Below are 20,950 nucleotides of genomic sequence, written 5' to 3' on the forward strand. Positions count from 1 at the left end.
TAAATCGAGTTTTAAAAATATGAAAATAACAATTTTTATCCTTACATTAACATGTATCAACCTAGGTTAACCCTCCTGATCCATGATCTAAGCTTTACCCTAGGTTAACCCTAAATCAAGTTTTAAAACTATAATAATAACAACTTTTATTTTATATTGATCAAGGTCAACCTGGATTGACCCTTCTAACATGTGACTTGAGTCTTATCATGGATCAATCCCCGAGTCGGGTTTTAAAATTATGATAATAATTATTTTATTCTTATATTGATCTAAGTCAATTTTCAATCTCACTCGTGACCCGGACCTTGCCCTGGATCATTTTCCGAATTGATTTTTAAAACTATGATAATAATTATTTTTATTGTTATGCTGACCCGGGTCAACCCGACTTGTGACACAGGTCTTGTCCTAGGTTAACCTCCGAATCAGATTTTAAAACTATGATAATAACTACTTTTTTTCTTACACTGACTCCAGTCAACTCGAGTCATCCCGACCCATGACTGGGACCTCGACCAGTGACCCAGGATTGCCTCGGATTGATCATTGAGTTGGATTTTAAAATTATAATTATTTTTATTTTCTATCCTTAAATGTCTTAATTAGAAAATTTTAAAATTAAGATTTTTTACAAGGATATTTTAAAATAAAAAATAATAAATGTTGTATCTAAAAACTTGTTTTCTTTGTACCTTCTATTTTAAAAATACAAAATTATTTCTAAAATTATCTTTTAAAAAATTAATTTTTATATTCTTACATTTATTTTATCAACTAAATATATTTTTATGGCTAATATTTTCTCCGTTACTTAGATGTCATCAAATGCAATTAGTTGCAGTAGTCGTAAGAATAGAAAGAGAGCGAAGGGAAACGTGTGAAATGGAGTGGAGAGCTCGCAAGAAGAAATGGGCTTTCCTCTAAATGGTCCTCGGCCCATTATCTAGAACACCTAGAAGATCTCAGCAACTTGAAATCATGTGTTCTTCTAATTCGCCGAATCGTTTACTTTTGCTCTCTTATTTTTATACTTAATTAATTAGTGATCTTTATTTTGTTTTCTTTTTTAATTTATCTGGGGTACAGTAATTTTCATTTATTAAGGGTTGATTTGTTTGTACAATACATTGTAAAAAAATGGTGCATCAGACACTGAATAATTTTATGTCATGAGTGACCGCTATAAAATTATGTTAACAAGGGAAAATATATTTTAGAGTCAACCAAGGTAAATGCAAACCAAACATGGGAAACAACGTGTTTCTTTTATTAGGTAAATTACCAAGAATAATTGATATTTTGGGTTGAAGTAATTTTTTAAAATAGTATGAGAGCTTGTTGATAAAATAATTACGAGTTTAAATCTTATCACCCTTATTTTATTTGATAAAAATTAAATTTAAAATAGTATAAATATATGTAAGTTTCAAACCCAAAAAACTTTCACTTGAAAAAGTATATTAAAGAATAATATAAATAATATCTTAAAGTCTCACCTAATAGTTTAAGCTTTTTAAGTGAGATAGTTATTTGTGTTATCAGAGTTTTAATTGATGATCAAAGTAATCACAAATTCAAATCTTATCACTCTCATTTTAATTAATAAAAATTAAGCACAATATATTATGGGCATGTACAAGTTTTAAATTCAAAGGATTTTCACTTGCGAAAGTGTATTAGAGAGTAATGTAGAATTGTGCTTGGAATCTCATGTAATAACTTAAGCTTTTAGGTTGAGATAATTTTTAACATAGTATAGTCATGAATTTGAATCCTATCACCCTTATTTTTTTTTTTTGATAAAAATCAAACATAAAGTAATGTTAGTATGTGTAGGTTTTAAATTCAAATGGTTTTTACTAGGAAGTGTGTTAGAGAATCATATATTAAGATTTCAATTTTATAATTCTATTAAATGTAAAAGAATCATTTTAATTTAAAATTTTAAATTATTGGATGAGATTTTAAAAATAATTTTATATTATTTTTAAATAGTTTGAAGGTGGGAAAACTTGAATTCTTCTTATCTTTACTGTACATAATTGAAGATCTCACTTGTTGTCTTGGGCAAAAACCAAAATAAAGTTGTGCACTCTTGTACCTTGAATTCTTCTTATCTTTCCGTTAACTTACCTAACAATTGTGTTGTGACATTTTCCTACCTAATGCATCCTAATTTTGAAAACCCAAATTTTTAAATATTATTCCTTTTTGTGGACACCATGAAAAGGGATGTGTCTCCATTTGAAACATAGAAAATCATAACTAACCTTGGAGGAAAAAAAAAAAACATATAAGTCCATGTTAATCGATTTTCAATTGGATCCCAAACTATCAATTTCACTCCCAAAGTGACAGAAGCTCCTCAATCTAGTCACCCTTTCTGAATCAAAATATTTTTTTTTGCCCAAAAGAAATTGCTTAGGAAATCAAAATTTGAGTTTTTTTTTTTTAAATAAAAAAGGGGAAGAGAGAGTTTAAACAGATGACTCAATAAAGGAATACATGATACATTGGTGACCCAATTGAGATAGTGATACTATGGGGATTACATTTAGAATAAGTTCATAGTTGAGGGACTAATTGGTGGTTTGGCCAAATGAAAAGCAAGGCTCACATATCACAAGGCAATATTCTAGGATCCAAAACAAATCAAAGCAAAATGCTTTATGCAAAGGCTATAATACTGCTGGATTATAGAATTCTTTGCTTCTTTTTTGACTGCAACAAAATTGAAAAGTGGAATCCAAGGCTGCACATCATTGCGCTGCTATTCACACTGTCCTTCTTTTACACAGTTATTTGCATAGCACAAGTCAGCAGGAATTGATATGAACAACCTGTGATTACAGATATAGAAATAAAAAACACAAATACCATTACTTCTATGATTACAATCATATTAATTACAAGTCAGCAAGGATTAAACGGCTTGCAAAATCGGGATGCCCGCCATAGATTTTTCCTCAGCAAGCCCTTGATCTCCAGTCTTCCCCAGCAAAGAAAACTATGTGATTCTTTCATTTGGTTACAGTACTACAGATATTGATATATATTACAAGTGGACAAACATGGTGGCTGAAGGCTGAAGGCATACTGTATTATGATCTGCTTAAAAGAGGAAACCAACGTTCTTGGAAAGATGAGTGGTAGGAGATGAGGAAGAAGAGAAAAACAAGCAGAAACCCTACTCCCCAAGGAGTTCCTCCAGCTCTATGGAGAGAGTCTTTCTCTGGAAAAGGAAGGTAATAGGAAAGGCTCCGGCCATATTGATGATCATCATTCGAAAACCAACGAGCAAGTAGCAAAAGCAGCAAGGGAGACACCATTAGAATCAGCTTCCCTTGATCAAACATGCTCTCTAACACCGGCTCATACTTGATGTACCATGTTAAACCAATGAACATTAGCAGAATAAGCAGGAAAAAGCAAAGGTGTATCGGTAATGGAGGATGAGAGTTATAAGATGATGATGATGATGAATAACTATTACCCATGTTTTCTTCAATATTATTTCTAATTATATATTACCCTAATAAAAAAAAAGAATTAGTCTTGATGTGTTCTGAAGAGAGGGAGATACTAAGAGGGTTTATATAGAGAAGTAATGCATGTCAGAATTAATTTAATTTAGTTCTATTTTTTGCACAATGAAGAAAAGCGAGGACTTTACTTGCAAAATAAGCAATCAGATACCTGCTTTTGATTAAAATAAAAATCCAACTGGATATTCCCAGCGGACGGTGACAATATTATATATATGGCTGATATTCATCTTGTGACAAGTTGACCATGGAAGAACTGCCTCGTATCTATCACCTACCATGGAATAGATATATCCAGCCATTGACTACATTTTATTTTATATGGCTGATATTTCATTTTACTCTATTGCGATCTCTACCTTAATTCTATTAATTAGGGTTAATTTGTTTGCACGTCCTCGTGAAAAGCATATATTTCTCGATAGGGAAGGGAATGAACCTTGGCTAGATCCAATACATCATGCTGATGACACTGTCACTCGAAAAAAAGATGAAATATATATATACAGACCATTAGGGTTCTAGCTGGAGACTGTTTTTCAATCATTGATTTTAATCTACATGGTTAAATCAAAAGGAAAAGGGCTTCAACGTGAACCACAACACCATCACAAGCTATGTAGAGATTAAAGGATTATATATGTAGCTGTATACTCTAAATATAATTAAATTGATTCTTCTTCTTTGTTTAAGTTTAATTAATTATACTTAATTCGTAATTTAATTGTTACGGTCAGTTAATAAATCAAACAATTACTTGTGGAAGTTTTATTTAATTTTACCAGAGAGTGAAGATTTATCTTTATTACAACCAATAAAGACTAAAAATATAGAATTTTAATCTTGAAAGATATAGCTTAACTAATCAGGTCTCGAATATGTTCCTTAAAAATTACCCGTTCGAGTCCTATAAATTTTAAGTCACTGAAGATTTATGTGATTATTGATTTCAGGGTCCGTGAGAATAGTTGAAATACGCGCAAATTGATCTGAACACCTACATTAATATAAAAAAAATATAAAATTTTAAATGAGTTGGTTTATTTGTAGCTATCAAAATTTAAGCATATTTAATTTGAAGTTCAATAGTTCCAATTAGATTTTGAAATTTTAATATAACTAGATGTTTAAAACTCGGGATTAGTTTTTTTTTTTTTTTTTTTAACTTTTTACACCACAAGTTTTTTTTAATCAATTTAATAGATTACACTCGATTACTACATATATATATATATAGCCCAAAGTCATGAAGATACTACCGCTTGTGAGTTACTTTTCGAAGAGTTTGGGCTTAGGCTCCAAGTTTTTGTCTTGAATTCTCCCTCTCCAAAAGTCCAAAGTCCATGAATTCCATTAGTAACAAACCAGTGATTTAGGAGACTGTGGTTGCTATATATATGGATCAGATAAAGATCTGAGTTGGTAATCCAATGGGCTTAAGGTCCAAAGACCTTTCTAAACTCCATTGGGCTGACATCTGTCCTTATCAAAATCCAAAGCTTCAGTTTCCTATACCTCCAGAAAACACTAAACGAGCGGGTAATTTACCTGGCCCAATTCTACTGTGAATTCGCACGCACGATGACACGCTACGCGCCAGAGAGGCTTGGAGTTTGCTTGTAAAGAACTTTATTTTTTTCTTCTATTTTGATTTAAATTAATTAATGAAAAATATATTTCTATGGTTTTATTTTATTAAATGCTATTCAATTTTTACTTTTTTTTTTTATAAGATTATATATTCTTTAATATTAGCAAATGCTCTCATTTTATATCCCATCTTATGTTCTTTAAAGTGTTTTTTTTAATCTTATTTATTGTATTACATGTGCATATTTATTTTTATTATTGGATAATTAAAAAAAATAAATTCCCCATGCTAACATGAGAGTGGTGTGTTGTTGTATTTTTTTTAATGTAGTGTTTTCAAGATTATCAAAGCATTTTTTTTATTAAAGCTTGCTTTTATAATAATTATAAATTCTAATCTAAAAAAATTATTCCCGTGAAACAGATACTAAAATAACAGTTTTGGTTAAACATATGCTTTTTTAATCCTTATTTAATGAGAAAAATGATTTTTCTTATATTGATTTTAATTGCTTTTGGTTTTTATTGAATTAAGAACTCATGACAAAAAAGATTTGTTTTTGTTGAGAAAAATATTTTAACATTTTTTTGACAAAAAACTATCTTTTTAAATGATTCTCACGTCACAAGATCATATATTATAATATATATTTTTCTCCTAGCTTACCGACTCAATGTCTAGTTAGCATTATCAACTTTTTTTAACATGTATTAATACATATAAATTATTGACTTATCTTATTAAACATGAGAATTAACTTTTAAATTCGCAAATAACTTTTTTTAAAAGGTAGAAAATGCGCTGACAATGTTTGTACATTTTTTATGTTGAAGAAAAACTTTTAATCTGCCCGCGACAGAGTGTAAACACCCTTACTACTAAAACTTAAGTGTGGGGTTTTCATTGAGCATTTCATAGTGAAAACTCTATTTTTCCCTTTAAAACATCATCAACTTAAATGGTTAAATAGGTGTAAGATGGTCTTTTCATAAGAACATATTGATCATTGCCAGATTCAATTGGATGAAATTTATCTTTTTATATTGTTTGCTAGATGTGTGTGTGGAGGCCATATAGATGAGTTTTGATGAATTATTTTTTTCTACTATTTTCTCTCTTTTCTTCTTATCAAAGTATAAAAGTGCTTACCATTTATTATTTATATCTAATTTGATTCTTATTTTTTTTTATTGTTATTTTTTTAATTGATTTTTTTTTCAATTTCATCCCTCATAATTTAGTTTAATTTGATTTTTATATCAAATCAAGGGTCCTTATTCTTTTAATTTTTTTTCAATTTTATTTCTCAATATTTTATTCTAATTTATATTTATATCGAATTTGATCTTTATTTTTTTATCCTTTTTTTGATGTATTTTTTTTTTAATTTTATCCCTTATTATTTTTTTATTTTTAAAATATCCTTGTACTGATTTTTTTTTTATTTCATTTAATTTTTTGGGAATCGATCTATGAGTTTTTTTTTTTCACTTTCCTTTCCATGGGTTGTCCCAATCGTGTGCCCTTGGTTACGGGATCAGCAGCTTGATTCATAATTTTTTTGTTTTTGTATTAATTTTTTTTCAAGTTTTATCATTTAATATTGAGCAATTTGATAGTTGAGCTTCATAGTTTTACTCAATTCTCTTTACTTAACAAATATTTTTTTTTCTATTTTATATTGGCATAAAAAAAATTATTATTAAACATATGATACATGTTGTGAGATCAAATATTTTAATTGTAGTTATTTATTAATTAAATATTGATTTATCTAATTAGATGCATGTGTATATTTATTTCATGATAATAATTTTTTTATATTTAGAAATGTATTGAAAAGCATGTATATTTATTTGTTTTACTAAAAAAATAAATTATATAACCCGATGCTAAACCAAAGTATATTGAAATATATAGTGTTTGTGTATGTATGGTGTCATCAAAACGGTGAATGATGTCATCAACTAAGGCCAATGGCGCCTGGATGTTTCAGCCAATCATGACAAAAGAATTAGAGGGCACATAGCATCATTGTTCTTGCCGATGGTGGGTTGGTGAAGTGACCCACTTGGACTCTTACAGTGGCTGGCCACTACAGCATGCTCTTCTCCGATATTCCTTCTTTACACTGTCTCTTGTTCACATTGCCACCCCCACTTGACTATGACTGAGGGAGTATTGATATTTATTTTGATAATAGTTGTTTTTTAATTTTTTTAATTTAATAATATATATTTTTTAATTTTTAAAATTTATTTCCATGCAAGAACAATAAGACTACATTACTTCAGATACACCAAAGTGTAAAAATGAATATATTATTAGCGAGGGCTGTCCATCCAAGTTCCACTATCTCCCTGTTCGCATCTTACTTGATTTTACAAAAGCTGAAACCCCTCAGAGTAAAAAATGTTATCCATTGAAGAAACTTCCAACAAAAAAGTAGCATGCGCTGGCTCTGTTCTTAGTGAGTGAGTCCGTGTGTAATCAAATAAATCGATCACACGAGTGTTATAAATTGAAACCTCTATCTTCCTTGTTGTTCATACTCTCTAGCAATGGATTCCCGTTCCCATTACACTACAACTCGACTAACAATGTTCGGCGTCGTGTTGATGTCAGTTATGGTCAGCTTAGCAATGGCGGATAAGGACAAAGATACAGAAGAATGTGCAGAGCAGCTCGTAGGGCTGGCTACATGTCTGCCTTATGTTGGAGGAGATGCCAAAGCTCCTACCCCAGATTGCTGCAATGGTCTAAAGCAGGTCCTGAAGGACAACAAAAAGTGCTTGTGTGTCATTATTAAAGACAGGAATGATCCTGAATTGGGTCTCAAGATCAACGCCACTCTTGCTCTGAGCCTCCCTTCTGTTTGCCACGCCCCCGCCAACGTTTCCCAGTGTCCCGGTAAGTATTTAGCAGAAAGAAGGTGATTGTATATTCCAATAATTGATATATGTTGATGATTAAGATATCAGTGCCCTGTTTGATTTATTGATGTTGGACGCAGCTCTTCTCAACCTGCCTCCAAACTCACCAGATGCTCAGGTTTTCTATCAATTAGCAAACAGCTCTAATCATATTGCCAGCAGCCCGCTCCCAGCCCCAGCCCCGGAGGTAATTATTGTGCTTGCTCCTTTCAATGAACTAGAAGCTGTTGTTATCGGAAATGAATTAGATTTATAGCAAGATTGTTGTATTGATTCGATGCATGGTATGGTGGCGGCAGGTGCCCAGCCCCAGGGAAGAAGTGCTCAACAAGAGAGCGGTGGATGCCACAGTGGGGAGATGAACTTTGGCTTGGAGATTGTTTCTTTAGGGGTTTTAGGGTGGTGTTTCAATATCTATCCACACTTGTTCGTGTAGGCATCCCATCTTATCTATCTATATATCTATATATATAGCTTGAATTCAATCTTTTGAGAGAAAGGGAAATAAGGACTGGCTTTTGTAAAAGTAATGTTGAATTCCCAGCAGTAGTGTTGAATTTCGATGACTCAACCTGCAATTTTAATGATTTTGGACTTGGTGAAACCGAGAAAATACAGAGACTCTGTTAGCCTGTCTTCATTCATCTAATATATTCAATCTGAACCTGTTAGCCACTTTTTTTTTTTTTTTTTTTTTATTCATATGAGGTGTCTGGACTAGTTTGTGCGCATCTTAATTAATTTTCACGGGCTTTAAAATTAACGATCAGGTAAGCTTCCAATAGCTATCAATATTAGCAATCTCAGGGCTCGAACATGAAATTAAATAGGAAATAAAATATTTTAATCTTAAACTCTTACTATTGAATCACCTATTAGATTATTAGTTGTTAGCCTTTTTTGAATTCACACTTGTTAGCCTTTTTTTCCTCTTTATGTTCTCATTCAAACAAAAACATATTAAACTGATCAGTATCAATTTAGTAATTTATTGATTCATAACCAAGGTTAAATTTGGTTTTATTTTAAATTGAATTGGAGGTTAATCTAATCATACTAATTGATCTAATTGACTCGGTCACTATTTACTCTAATAATTTATTTACTCTTTTAGTTTTTTATGTTTATTTTGTTTAAAAAACAAAAACAATATATTTTAGAATTAACCCAACAAGTTTATTACCTAAACTTTAAATTAGATAAAACCCCAACACCGTTTAATAATTATGCTAAAAAGTCAGAATCCCCCCTCTCATTTATAAAATGCCAAAATAACAAATATGCTAAAAGAAAAGGGTTTTAACGGTGTTTTTGCTGTAACTCTAAAGATATTTCATTGTGGACGAGAATATTAAAATTATTAATTTGCCCCTTGTTTAAAGAATAAATGGCCTTGTTTTGAAGGGTATTAAAGTCATTTTTTTAAATGAACAATGAAAATACTAAATTGCATTTGGAGACAAGAAATTATAAGCCTTTAATCCAGGATATTATTGTTTTTTTCTATTTTAGGTTACAATTAGATTACTAAAATGCGAGACAAGAAATTATAAGCCTTTAATCCAGGATATTATTGTTTTTTTCTATTTTAGGTTACAATTAGATTACTAAAATGCATTTTAAATCAAAACAATCAAAGCTTTTGGTCAATGAATATTTATGTCTTTTCACGTTGATTTTTTGTTTTTGTTTTACCATGGATATTATTTTTTACCAAAAAAATAATACTATATTTCAAAAAGCTAGCAGCATATATGTGGAAGGTGCTCGCATACTTTGGACGGCATATATAATGTCTTCCCGTGATTAAATTTGACTATTTGTTGTGATTAAATGGATAGTGATTACATTAATGGTATATTCCTATGGTTATATTAGTGATCGACAATGGTGGCATGACTAGTGTTATGGCGGCTGCAGCGGTTTAGTGTTAATAATGACAATTGTTCCCGTACTGCCATGTTCATCCAGTGTTGCTATATCTGCATTTGAAGATTCTCCTGGAAACTGGATTTGTGCAGGCTCATTCTCCACCGGTTCTGCAAGTACAGGAGACTCATCCTCATTGTCTGTGACTTCCCATGCTAAATCATTTGTTGCAACTGGCTTAGGAATATCATCCCAATTCTGTTTCAGCTCTTCTATTTTTAAGAAATCTTTTTCAGTCTTGCTTTGTTTAATTTCATGCATTTTCTAGCCTACGCAGGCTGCTCCTTTACTTGTTACGTGCGCTTTTCTAACACCTTCTCACGTCATTTTTGCCTTGCATTATATTTTCTGACACTGCATTTTCAGCTCTTTCTACGATCAAACAACTCCGTCTGAAATTGTTGGTTAACTTTGCACAAACTATATATTAGCAATGCTTGCTGTGACGTGGGTTCTCTACCCCTTGGACCTGGTGTTCTTTTTTGTTTGTTGCATTTTGTTTTTGTTTTTGGTATAAGTTCTTGCTGATGTAGTAAGAGATTAAGAATAACTCTGTTCAAAGGCTGCTATCAACACTTTTTGTTAGATCTTTTTTTTTTTTGTTGTAATGTGTCATTGAACCACTTTCTACTCTGATGTTGCAGCTTTTTATTTGTATTTAACAGCCTTTGGTGCTCCTCTATATTATATTTCAGAGTTGTTCTTGGCTAATTGCTACTGTATTTCTAAAAGTATTGTAATTCTTCACTCAAGTTTTATCCATTGTCTCCGTATATCATGACTAGATGGGTAAGTGGAGCCCTTGATCCAAAGATCAGCAGTTCAACACATCTGGTGATGCTGTTACATTAGTGAAAAGGTTTGTGCATGCTTGTTAATTCGGTACTTTTGCTTCGATACTATGAAATGCAAGCTTATGTTAAATACATCGTGTGTTATTTCTTACAGGGGTGTATATTGCAGGGTTGCAGTTTTTCTTGGTTATTGCTTGCTACAGGACCCCTCGACGTAAGTTGCAGTATTCAGCTATCAATGAAATTTGGTTTTGTGCTGTTACCTCTTACTGAATGTTGAATTTTTAAGCATACCTAATCATAGAGGGTCACTTCTCTGGTACTTTTAGGTTTTTTTTTTTTTTTGATTAACATGGGTGTCCGGGCCAGCTTGCGCGCACCACGACTAATCTCACGGCCCACTGAACATCCTGCAAGCCCAGTGAGCAGGTAAGGCACCGCGGGGGTGACATGCATACCGCATAGGAAGGACCCAATATAGACAGGAAATGAACAAACTCTCCAGCCCCACTTTTACTGGGACTCGAATCGAAGTTCGAAGGAAGAAGAGCTGCTCCAACAACCACTTAGCCAACAATATGTTTGTGGTACTTTTAGGTTTTAATATAACTTGGCTGTTGACATTCTAATTTTTATGGATGAACATCAAAAACAGAGAGGACCTAACTCATATGGCTGGTTCTCGAACCTGGCAGCAAACTATTTAGTTTTGAAATTGTTCTCAAGTGAGCTCTTAACACATGCACATTTTAGTTGAGCTATTATCATCATTCATCACCCTCAGCATGCTTAACACAGTATGGATGCATGCTTTTGTTGACAAATCCTTAAGGAAATTCTAAATTTTTGAAAAAAATAATTGAAATTCTAAATTTTCCATGTACTTATTGGCAGCAAGCACCAATTTTAGAATCGGAACTATAATTTCAAGTAGTTGGTCCGTTGGATAAGGAAGTTTTTTTTAAAATCATTTTAAAAGGGGCGTGTCTTTAAAATCACCTTCAAGAAAAACTAGTGTTAATTCACCGCTAAATTAATTGATCCAATAACGTCTTTTTTTATGTCGAATAGAAAAACGTTGAGCCTTTCCCTATTTTTTGAATGATTTAAAAATAAATCAAACTACATAAGACTCATCTTCTAGTCCTTTCCCTATTTTTTTGAAAGACTTCTACTAGTGGATTTTTATCACCGTAACCACAAAATAATTTAAGCCTAGTCCAATTTAATATGTATTGGACTTCACAGGCCCATGAGGCCTAAATAAATACCAAGTCCATTTGATTTAGTTATACTCTGGAGTCGTTTTAGTTTGTTTTGATGTCATATGCGCCTGCTTCTCCTCTCTTCTCTCTACTTAATGTTCTCTTCACCCCTCGGTAGAGTTAGAATTGGCGGCGCGTGGTGTGAGTTATTTGCGCGTGTTTAAAGACCCTTGATTTACTGTATCTCATCTAGGAACCATTTTCATTTCTTCGGCAGAGGTACTGTATTTACTCTGTTTTGTTAAACCCTAATCATCTTAAAGTTGTTCTCTTTTATGATGTTTATTTCTCATATTATGGTTTCTGTATGAAGTTCAAGTGGTCTAGTATTGCATCTAGTTTTGAATGCTAGCTGCTGATTTGTAGATTATAAACAATACCCTTTAAATGCTTCTCTCTATATATCATTACTTGGGCGGTTGTCTGAGTGTGGGTGTTGAATAATCTATTGCAGATTGAATCTATGTTTTTGAATAAATTGTAGTGTGCTTGTCAACGTTTCAAGTTTTGAGTTTTTCAAGTGCTAGTATTGCTATTGGATATCATAATGAATTAGGCATTGGAAAAATGATCCCTTTGTTTGATTTTGGATTTCATTTTGAAAGTTGCTCTAGAATCCTTCTTGCTAGATTGCGTATTGGTATATATTATCAAGTTATTTTGGCTGGATTCTGTTAATTTCCACATGTGGTGGGTTTTTTTTTTTTTTTTTTGTAGTCTATAATTGAAATGGCATTTTGTAACAAATTTGGGAGCTTGGTGAGGCAGAGCATATACCAAAATGGGCAAGTTCCAGTGGGTCCTATGCTGAACTCAATTCGCTGCATGCCATCGACAAACCTTTTTATTCGAGGTAGTGATTAATGGTTGTTGTTTTGAATGTTATATGTTGATGTGTGTTATGCATTTGTGATTTACTATTGATTTTGTTATTTGTGTTCTAGGTTTTGCATCTGGAGTGCCTTTTATTGATGCTTGCTTGTTTCGTCTGAAGCAAAAGAAAGAGAGTCTTTCAAACAAAAAACTCTGGACACGCAGATCAACAATTTTACCGGAATACATTAATAATTATGTACGAATTTACAATGGAAAAACTTTTGTTCGTGTTAAGATCACAGAAGGGAAGGTTGGTCATAAATTTGGAGAGTTTGCTTTTACACGAAAAGGAAGAGTTAAGACAGCTCTTGTGAAAGGAAGAGGCAAGACAAAGAAGTAGGATGTCTTGCGTATCCATGAAAGCGCTCATGAAGGCACATCTACGGGCATTAAAAAGACCTAGCATCAACACAATTGCGGTAGCATTTTCTGTTTGCTCCAAACAATAAGGTACATTTGTGTTTTTGATAAAATGGTTGGTGGTGGTATGTTTTTAGCATGTGTAGTTGAATCAGTGTTAACATGTTTTTACAAGTTGTACTTTTATTAAATTCCATAACTGAAGAAAATGAGTCCAAGTTTTTCCTCTGGGTTGTCTCCTGTAAAATGATACTAGCAAACTGATGGGTTAGATTACCTTTGCAATTGATACAATAACTTTCAAACTATTCGCTAGTACGTGGATTCGTTTTTGTTGAATTTGGTGGCTAGTTGGCTATTCAGGTACTGTATCCTTAAGTTTTGATATAACATCTTGATTTTTTTAATTTTTTATTTTTAAATTTTATCTTTTAATTTTGAGTTTATTAAAATTAAGTTTTATATTTATTTTAATTTGCTTTCTATGGTGTTATCATAATATCATGACCCAACATGCAGATTAACAGGTTGATTTGAATTAATTTTATATGTTGTTGTCTCAATATTTATATAAAAATAATATCATCTTAAATATTTATTTTGAGTTAAAATTATGTTTTATTGATCATTCATCCTTGACCCTGCCAAGTTGACCACACCACATGCTTTAAAAATATTTATGTTAGAAAAAACATTAGCAATGCATGTTTTTTTTTTTTTATGTTAAAGAAACTTTTAATCTGTTCTGTAAAGTAGCATGTGTCAATGAACGCCATTATTGATATAAGTAATGTGTCACTAAAATTTCAGTCTTACAGGCACACTTTTTAAACCCGACCCGGTAGTTGACCTGGTCTAATGATCAGGTCATGGGTCAGGTGGGTTGACCCGGATTAACTTGGGTCAACTTAAAAAAATAAAAACATTTTACCAACTCCTCAAAAATACCCCAATTAAAAACCCAACAAAAAAACTAAAAGAAAAAAATCCAATTCCAATTTTAAAAACCCAGCAAAAACAACGAAGACTCATTTCCATAATTTTTCCATGAATCCCACCACCAAAAACACAAAACATGTGGACACCTTGAAAAGTTTCAACCTTTTTAACATGAGAGGAAGAGGATTACTCTCTCAAAACCTTAGCACGTATCTCTAAAGCTGCAGGATCAAACCCAGTAGATACCATTTCTAGGAGCTCTAGATTTCTCGGGGTTGTTGATTGAGGCAAAGTGGATGGCTGAGATTGTACAGAAGAAGAAGGCAAAGAAGATTGAGGGGAAGGAGAAGGGTTTGAAGAAGAGAAACTAAAAGGGCCATAAGGAAAAGAAATAAAATTTGATTGAAAAAAGGTAAAAGGGCCATAAGGAAAAGAAACAAAATTTGATTGAAAAAAGGAAAAGGAGGCTTCTATTGCTGATATTAGCTCTCAAATTTCACTTGTTTTTCCCATTTTTTTCTTTTACAGCCACAATCATTCTAGCTCATGGTAATTGCTTGCACCTTCTTAAAGGAAAGTCAGTCGAGACCCACTTCTGGACTACAAACAAGCTACTTCAAATCCTCTCTTTCAACTCCATCCCTTCTTGGTCCTAGCTAATCAAGCTCATTCCCAGCTCCCTCTCCTTACCTTATTGGGCAAGTGGCTTATACTCCTTGCTTGCTTTCATCCTGCTTTTAGTGATGCTTGCTTGCTCGAAGGAGAGATGGAGAGCAAGACAATTGTCAAAAAAAAAAAAAAAAAGGATGGGTCTTAGCCGGGTCGGTCAGGTTTCGGGTCGACCAACCAGGTCGGCCGGGTTTTACCTGGCCAAATCCTTGGCTGTTTTTTACGTAGACTCAGCCCGGGTTGGCTCCCAGGTTAACTTGTCAAGCCAGGTCGGGTTTCAAAACTATGCTTCCAGACTATTGCACTTGCACGGTTGCTCCTGCCTTCTCTGTAACTATTTAAAATAAGGTTGTCAATTCCGTTCCGTTCCGCCCGAAATGGTCGAAAATCCATACCAATTCAAAAAACGAAACAAAACGGAACAAATTTCATCTCATTTTGAATCTCGGTCCGTTCCGGATTTTTCGGCTAAATTCCGCCCGAAACGTTCTGGTTTCATTCCACATGTTCCGCTCCACTCTTGAAAAGCCAATGAATCAAATTGAACCTTGCTCAATTTCATTAATTAAACCATCCGATTATAAAAAGCTCTTTTTCATTACTATTTTCAATAGCAATGATATTAATAATAATATTGATAATTATTATTACTATTTTCATTAACAATGATATTAATTTTTTTAAAATTAGATTTATCACTAATATTATATGGTTTATATTCATGTTGTTTTTTTTTCATGTCTATACTTTGTAGGAATTTAAGCAAAATAAGGGATGCTTTAGATTTCATTAGCCACTTGATAAAATTGACCTAACTTTATATTTAAATATTTTTGTTAAAATATTTTACTTTCATAATATTTTGATATTTTGTTACTTGAATTACTTTAAGTTAAAGATCTATTTAATCTTGACTATTTAGAAATATTTTAAATTTTAAAATTATATTTGTTTGGCATTGTGTTTTGTATTGCATAGTTTATAATTAATTTATTTTGAATTTGAATTATGTTTGTTGAATATATATATATATATATATATATATATATATATATGTATATATGTATGTATATGAACAGTACAACCCCGAAACGGCACGCCGAAACATTTTGAAATCGAAACATTTCATTCCAATTGAAAAAACAAAACACCTATCGAAACGGAATTGACAAACCTTAATTTAGAATGCATAGAAGTTGTGTGTGTATAGAGAGAGAGACCACTTTCCTTTTGAAATTCAGAAAGTTATTTTTAAAAATTTATTTTTGATATAAGTAAAAGTAATAAAAAATAATAATCAAAGAACCACCGGCAGCTCACCAAGGAGGCGGTCTCTCTCTCTCTCTCTATTGTAAACATATACTAAAAGGGATCAGTGTTTTACTGTGGACTGTACAGCGCAGTCCATAGTAAAACAGTGATTCCTATGCCTTTTTTTTTTTAGTTGTGTTATTTTTTTAATTTTTTTTATGCATTTCGGGATTTTTTTTTTGCTTTTTTTTTTTAATCTTTAACAATTTTTTTTTGTTTAATTTACTTTATTAATGTTTAAATTTTTTTATTTAGTTATTAAATTTTCATGAAATATTTTTTTGAGTTTAACGGTTAACCTGGTTTGACAAAGTTAACTCAGAATTTTTTTTTTTTTTTTTTTTTTATCGTTTTAATTACTTTTTTTAGTTTAGTTTAGTTTGTAATATTAAATTTCTTTCTATTTAGTTATTTGACTTTCATGATACATATCCTGAGTTTCACGGCTTAACCTGGTTTCATGGGTGAACCCAGTTAATTTTAGGTTGACCCCGTCAATTTACTTTTTTTTTTTTTTTTTTTCATATTTTTTTTGGTTAATTTAGTTTGTTAATGTTAATTTTTTTTATTTAGTTATCAGACTTTCATGACACAGATCCTGAGTTTAACGGGTTAACATGATTTGACGAGTTAACCCAAAGATTTTTTTCTATTTTAATTTATTTTTTTCGTTTAGTTCCGTTTGTTAATTATATTCACTTTTTTTAATTTAGTTATTCAAACATTCATGACAAGGATACCCGGGTTTAATGGGGTTAACCTGGTTTGACGAGTTAACCTGAATTTTTTTCTTTTTAATTATTTTTTTTTCGTTAGTTTAGTTTGTTAATGTTAAATTTCTTTTTTATTTATTTATTTTTTTTACTTCATAGAGGTTTTTTTTTTTCTTTTTAATTAATTGTATTTAATTAATATTAAATTTTTTTTTTTTCGATGTAGTTCTCGGCTAATGCCTTTAGTTTTTTGTTTTTTTTTTGTTTTTTATGCATTTGACTATGGATTGCACAGTGCAGCCCACAATGTAAAGGCTGATGCATTTTGTTTTTCTTTTTAATTAATTTTTTTTTTATTTAGTTATCAAACTTTCATGACACGAATTCCGGGTTTGATGGGTTAACCTTGGTTTTGACGAGTTAACCCGGTTAATTCTGGTTAACCCATTTTATTATTTTTTTCCTATTTAGTTATCAAATTTTTACGACGCGAATCTAAGGTTTGACGGGTTAATCTGGCTTGAAGGGTTAACCCAGGTAATTCATATTTTTTTTTCTTTTTCTTCATTAGTTTTTTTTTTCTATTGGTTTTTTTTCTTTGTTTTTTTGTTTTTAATTAATCTATTTAATTATCACACTTTTATTCATACAAACCTTGCAACCAGACTCACGTCCAATGCTATGGATCTGTATTGCAATCAAACCCACTTAAATTTGGGTCATGCAAGTTTAAATGTTATTTATTAACTATTATAGATGTTACTATTGGGTTAGGCATTGCAACCCAAACTTAAAACTCTTAGGTATAACTTTATAGAAAAACCTAACACTTTTAGATTTTAACTTTTTTTTGAAATGTAAAAAATAATTGACGCGCGGCATCACGCGGGTCATTTAACTAGTATATATATATATAGTCTGTCTTCTTTAGGACATAATTTGGGTGGCTGAAAATTAAAGTTAGCAATAATGTGATTGAGTTCCGCAAACGTGGGATATTCTTCTAAATGACTTGGCTGCTAAAAATATCAACCGAAAGGAGGATCTAATTGAAAAAGCATTAAATGTTTGCAATTTTGTCAAATCTCTCTCCCTCCATATTTTCCAACTTAAAATGGCCCACCAAAAAGTCCACTACTCAACTTGTTCTCACCAAAAAATCCAAAACCTGTTTATTTTTTACTTTCCACCACTCAGTACGCAATCCAACCAAATCCCGTGTTTTCCTCTCTCTATAATCTCAAATGGAAAAATACATAATCACTTGGAAAATACATTTTTATGGCATAAAATATAATTTAAATATAAAGGATCAACACTGTGGATAGGGACACAACTAATGAAAAGTTCAAAAGCTTCCGAGATATGAATTAGGAAGATAATATTTAGTTTGGTCTAGAATTGATGGATTAATTAGGAAATTATTGAGATTTTTCTCCTTTTCTTTAATATATTGAATGAAAATATTTTTTAAATAATTATTAAATCCAATCCAGAGTTCATCGAACACAAAATCTCAATTAAACAGGTTAATTAGTCAATTATTATATTTTAAAAAAATAAAATAATATTTTGAAAATTTTTAAATTAAAATGAAAAACTCTGAATTGATTTTTCTAACACCCCATCATAGATAAAGGACAAATTAATTAATGGGGTCTCAAATCAAACAAAAGCGGTGCTCTCGTGTTGACTCAGTATATTTGGTGCGTCCCATTGAATATTCACTCTTTCCAATATTCACGCTATCAGTGATTGATATTTTTGGAAACATTTTCCGTTATCATTTGATTATTAAGAGAATTTTAGGGTTTTTTTTCCGTAAAAAAAACTCCCTTTTTGTGATATATTTTGCGACCACCATGATTTTTTTAATATTTTATATTAATAAATCTCCTATCGTTTTACGTTTTTTGTATGGGTTTGTTTACAGTGACGTAATTGAGATTTTCCCAATGTTGCTGACTGATGTCTCCTATCTTGGAATTGAAAATAAATAGCACTCCTTATTATAGAATAAAATACTCACGCTATATACTGCAGGCTTAATAAAAAAAAATTAAACATAGTAAAAAATATTCAAGTTATTAAAAACTATTTAATATTATTATTAACTTTCACTCAATAACTTAATTTTGTAACCTCTTGATCTTGTTCTCTTGTTTAAACTGTATTTAAAATTAATTCATGTAAAATTACTTTAATATAATCTAATTAACTTGATTGATTTAAGATAACTTGATAGATTAATAAAAAAAATATAAGGATGAAACAAAAAAAAAGATGAAATTGTATGGAAAAAAAAAACCTTCTAACCTATTTTATTATTTAGCCCAGATTTAAAATTAAATTATGTAGAGAGTTATCATGAAATGATGCAATTGTTCTAACTGGTCCAAAAAACAACTTGGTCTACTGGTTAAAAAAAAAAAAAAATCAGAGGATAAAATTTAAAAAAAAAGTTGACAAAAAAAAAATTTTCGAGCTCGACTTTTTGTCCAATCTAAGTTTACAGTTAAACAAATGTGAAAGTTTTTTTTAAGTGATTCAATTGACTTGAACTGGTTCAAAAATAATCCGAATTACTATTAGAAAAAAGTATAAAAATAAAATTAAAAACAAAAAGGAATAAAATTAAAATAAAAAAAGGGGAGGAATGGAAAAAATGATGGCTAAATTGTTTTTTTTTTTTTTTTTTAAAAAAAAAAACTCATTGTTTATATAAACAACAAAGCTACATAAAAGAATCTCTCTCTCTTTTTCATTTTTTTTAATTGAATAGAAGGTAAATTATTTCAAGCAACTTTATGAAGAGCTTCTAATTTAGCTTAGATTTTACATTGCATTGTTTTATTTTTCTACCTGAAGATTTATGGATATAAAACACTCCTTTTACCCATTCTAGTTATATATATATATATATATATATATATATATATATATATATATATATATATATATATATATATATATAAACATAAACATAAAACCTTCCCTTATCCTTCGTTTCTATCTTTAAAATTATAATATTAGTGTAATAATTAATTGAAATTCAACAAGTGTTTGATTATAAAATAGTTCTTCATGACCAGTTTTGCATGGAATGAGAGTTAATAACTTTGAAAGATATATAGAAATTATTTAAAAAAACTGTAAATACAAATGATCAAATGAAGACAAAATTAACCTCATGAAGTAAACAGAGAGAGAAAATAATTAATCAAAATTTACTTTATTATTAACATGCATTATAAACAATAGATAGAGCAAAATATTATACTTGCATATAAATTATACATCCTTTATGCATGATTGGATCGAATTATTGCACATAGATGGTACTCGATGCGGAATGGCCGAAATCTTGTGATCCATTTGAGAAGATCATTAAGCTGAGTACTTAATTAAGAATTAGTAGATTTTCAGGGACTGATTTGATATTTAACCGTTAGTTCCGATGCTTTTGTCTCAGTTTGAAGTGTTGTTTGCTTGAGTCACATGTTTGAAGTTCCCTCAACGAAGGAAAGACAGTTAGGTGAAGCGGGGGGAGAGAGATGTGTCATCCGTAAACACGCAAAGAAGAAGGGCATTTGCGTAATAGAAACACGAGATTGTCTTCATTTTCGGGGTAATCTTATAACAATTTTTGGGGTAATTTTTTCGAGTAAAAATATACCAGTCATTTAAATTATTTTTAAACTTATTGAATTGATTGGATAATATTAAATTAATTTTTAAATGATTTAATTTTTTCTTCCATTAAAAAAATACTAATTATACCTAATTTTTTTATATTAAAATAATTGATTTTAAACTAAAACATGACACCAATCAATAATCTAGTAGTTAGGTTACTAAATAAAAAATATTTAAATTATTTAAATTTTAAAATTATGTTTAAATATTTGATATTGTTTTTGAAATTCAAATTGTATAATTACAAATTAATTTATTTTTTGAATTTAAATTTAAATTAGGTATGTTGAATATATATATCTATCTTAAGTATAACCTTGAAAAGA

General features: G+C 30.6%; 1 protein-coding gene across 1 annotated transcript; it reads left to right on the forward strand.

Moving 5' to 3' along the window:
- Nucleotides 1–7,498: 7,498 nt before the first annotated feature.
- On the forward strand, nt 7,499–8,676 carry LOC118045637 (non-specific lipid transfer protein GPI-anchored 14). Its single transcript, XM_035054325.2, has 3 exons — nt 7,499–8,049; nt 8,153–8,259; nt 8,372–8,676. The coding sequence occupies exons 1-3, from the start codon at nt 7,701–7,703 to the stop codon at nt 8,432–8,434; spliced, it is 519 nt and encodes a 172-aa protein (XP_034910216.1). The 5' UTR covers nt 7,499–7,700; the 3' UTR covers nt 8,435–8,676.
- Nucleotides 8,677–20,950: the final 12,274 nt, after the last annotated feature.

This window comes from Populus alba, chromosome 1 (genome assembly GCF_005239225.2).
Source record: "Populus alba chromosome 1, ASM523922v2, whole genome shotgun sequence".
Lineage (NCBI taxonomy): Eukaryota > Viridiplantae > Streptophyta > Magnoliopsida > Malpighiales > Salicaceae > Populus > Populus alba.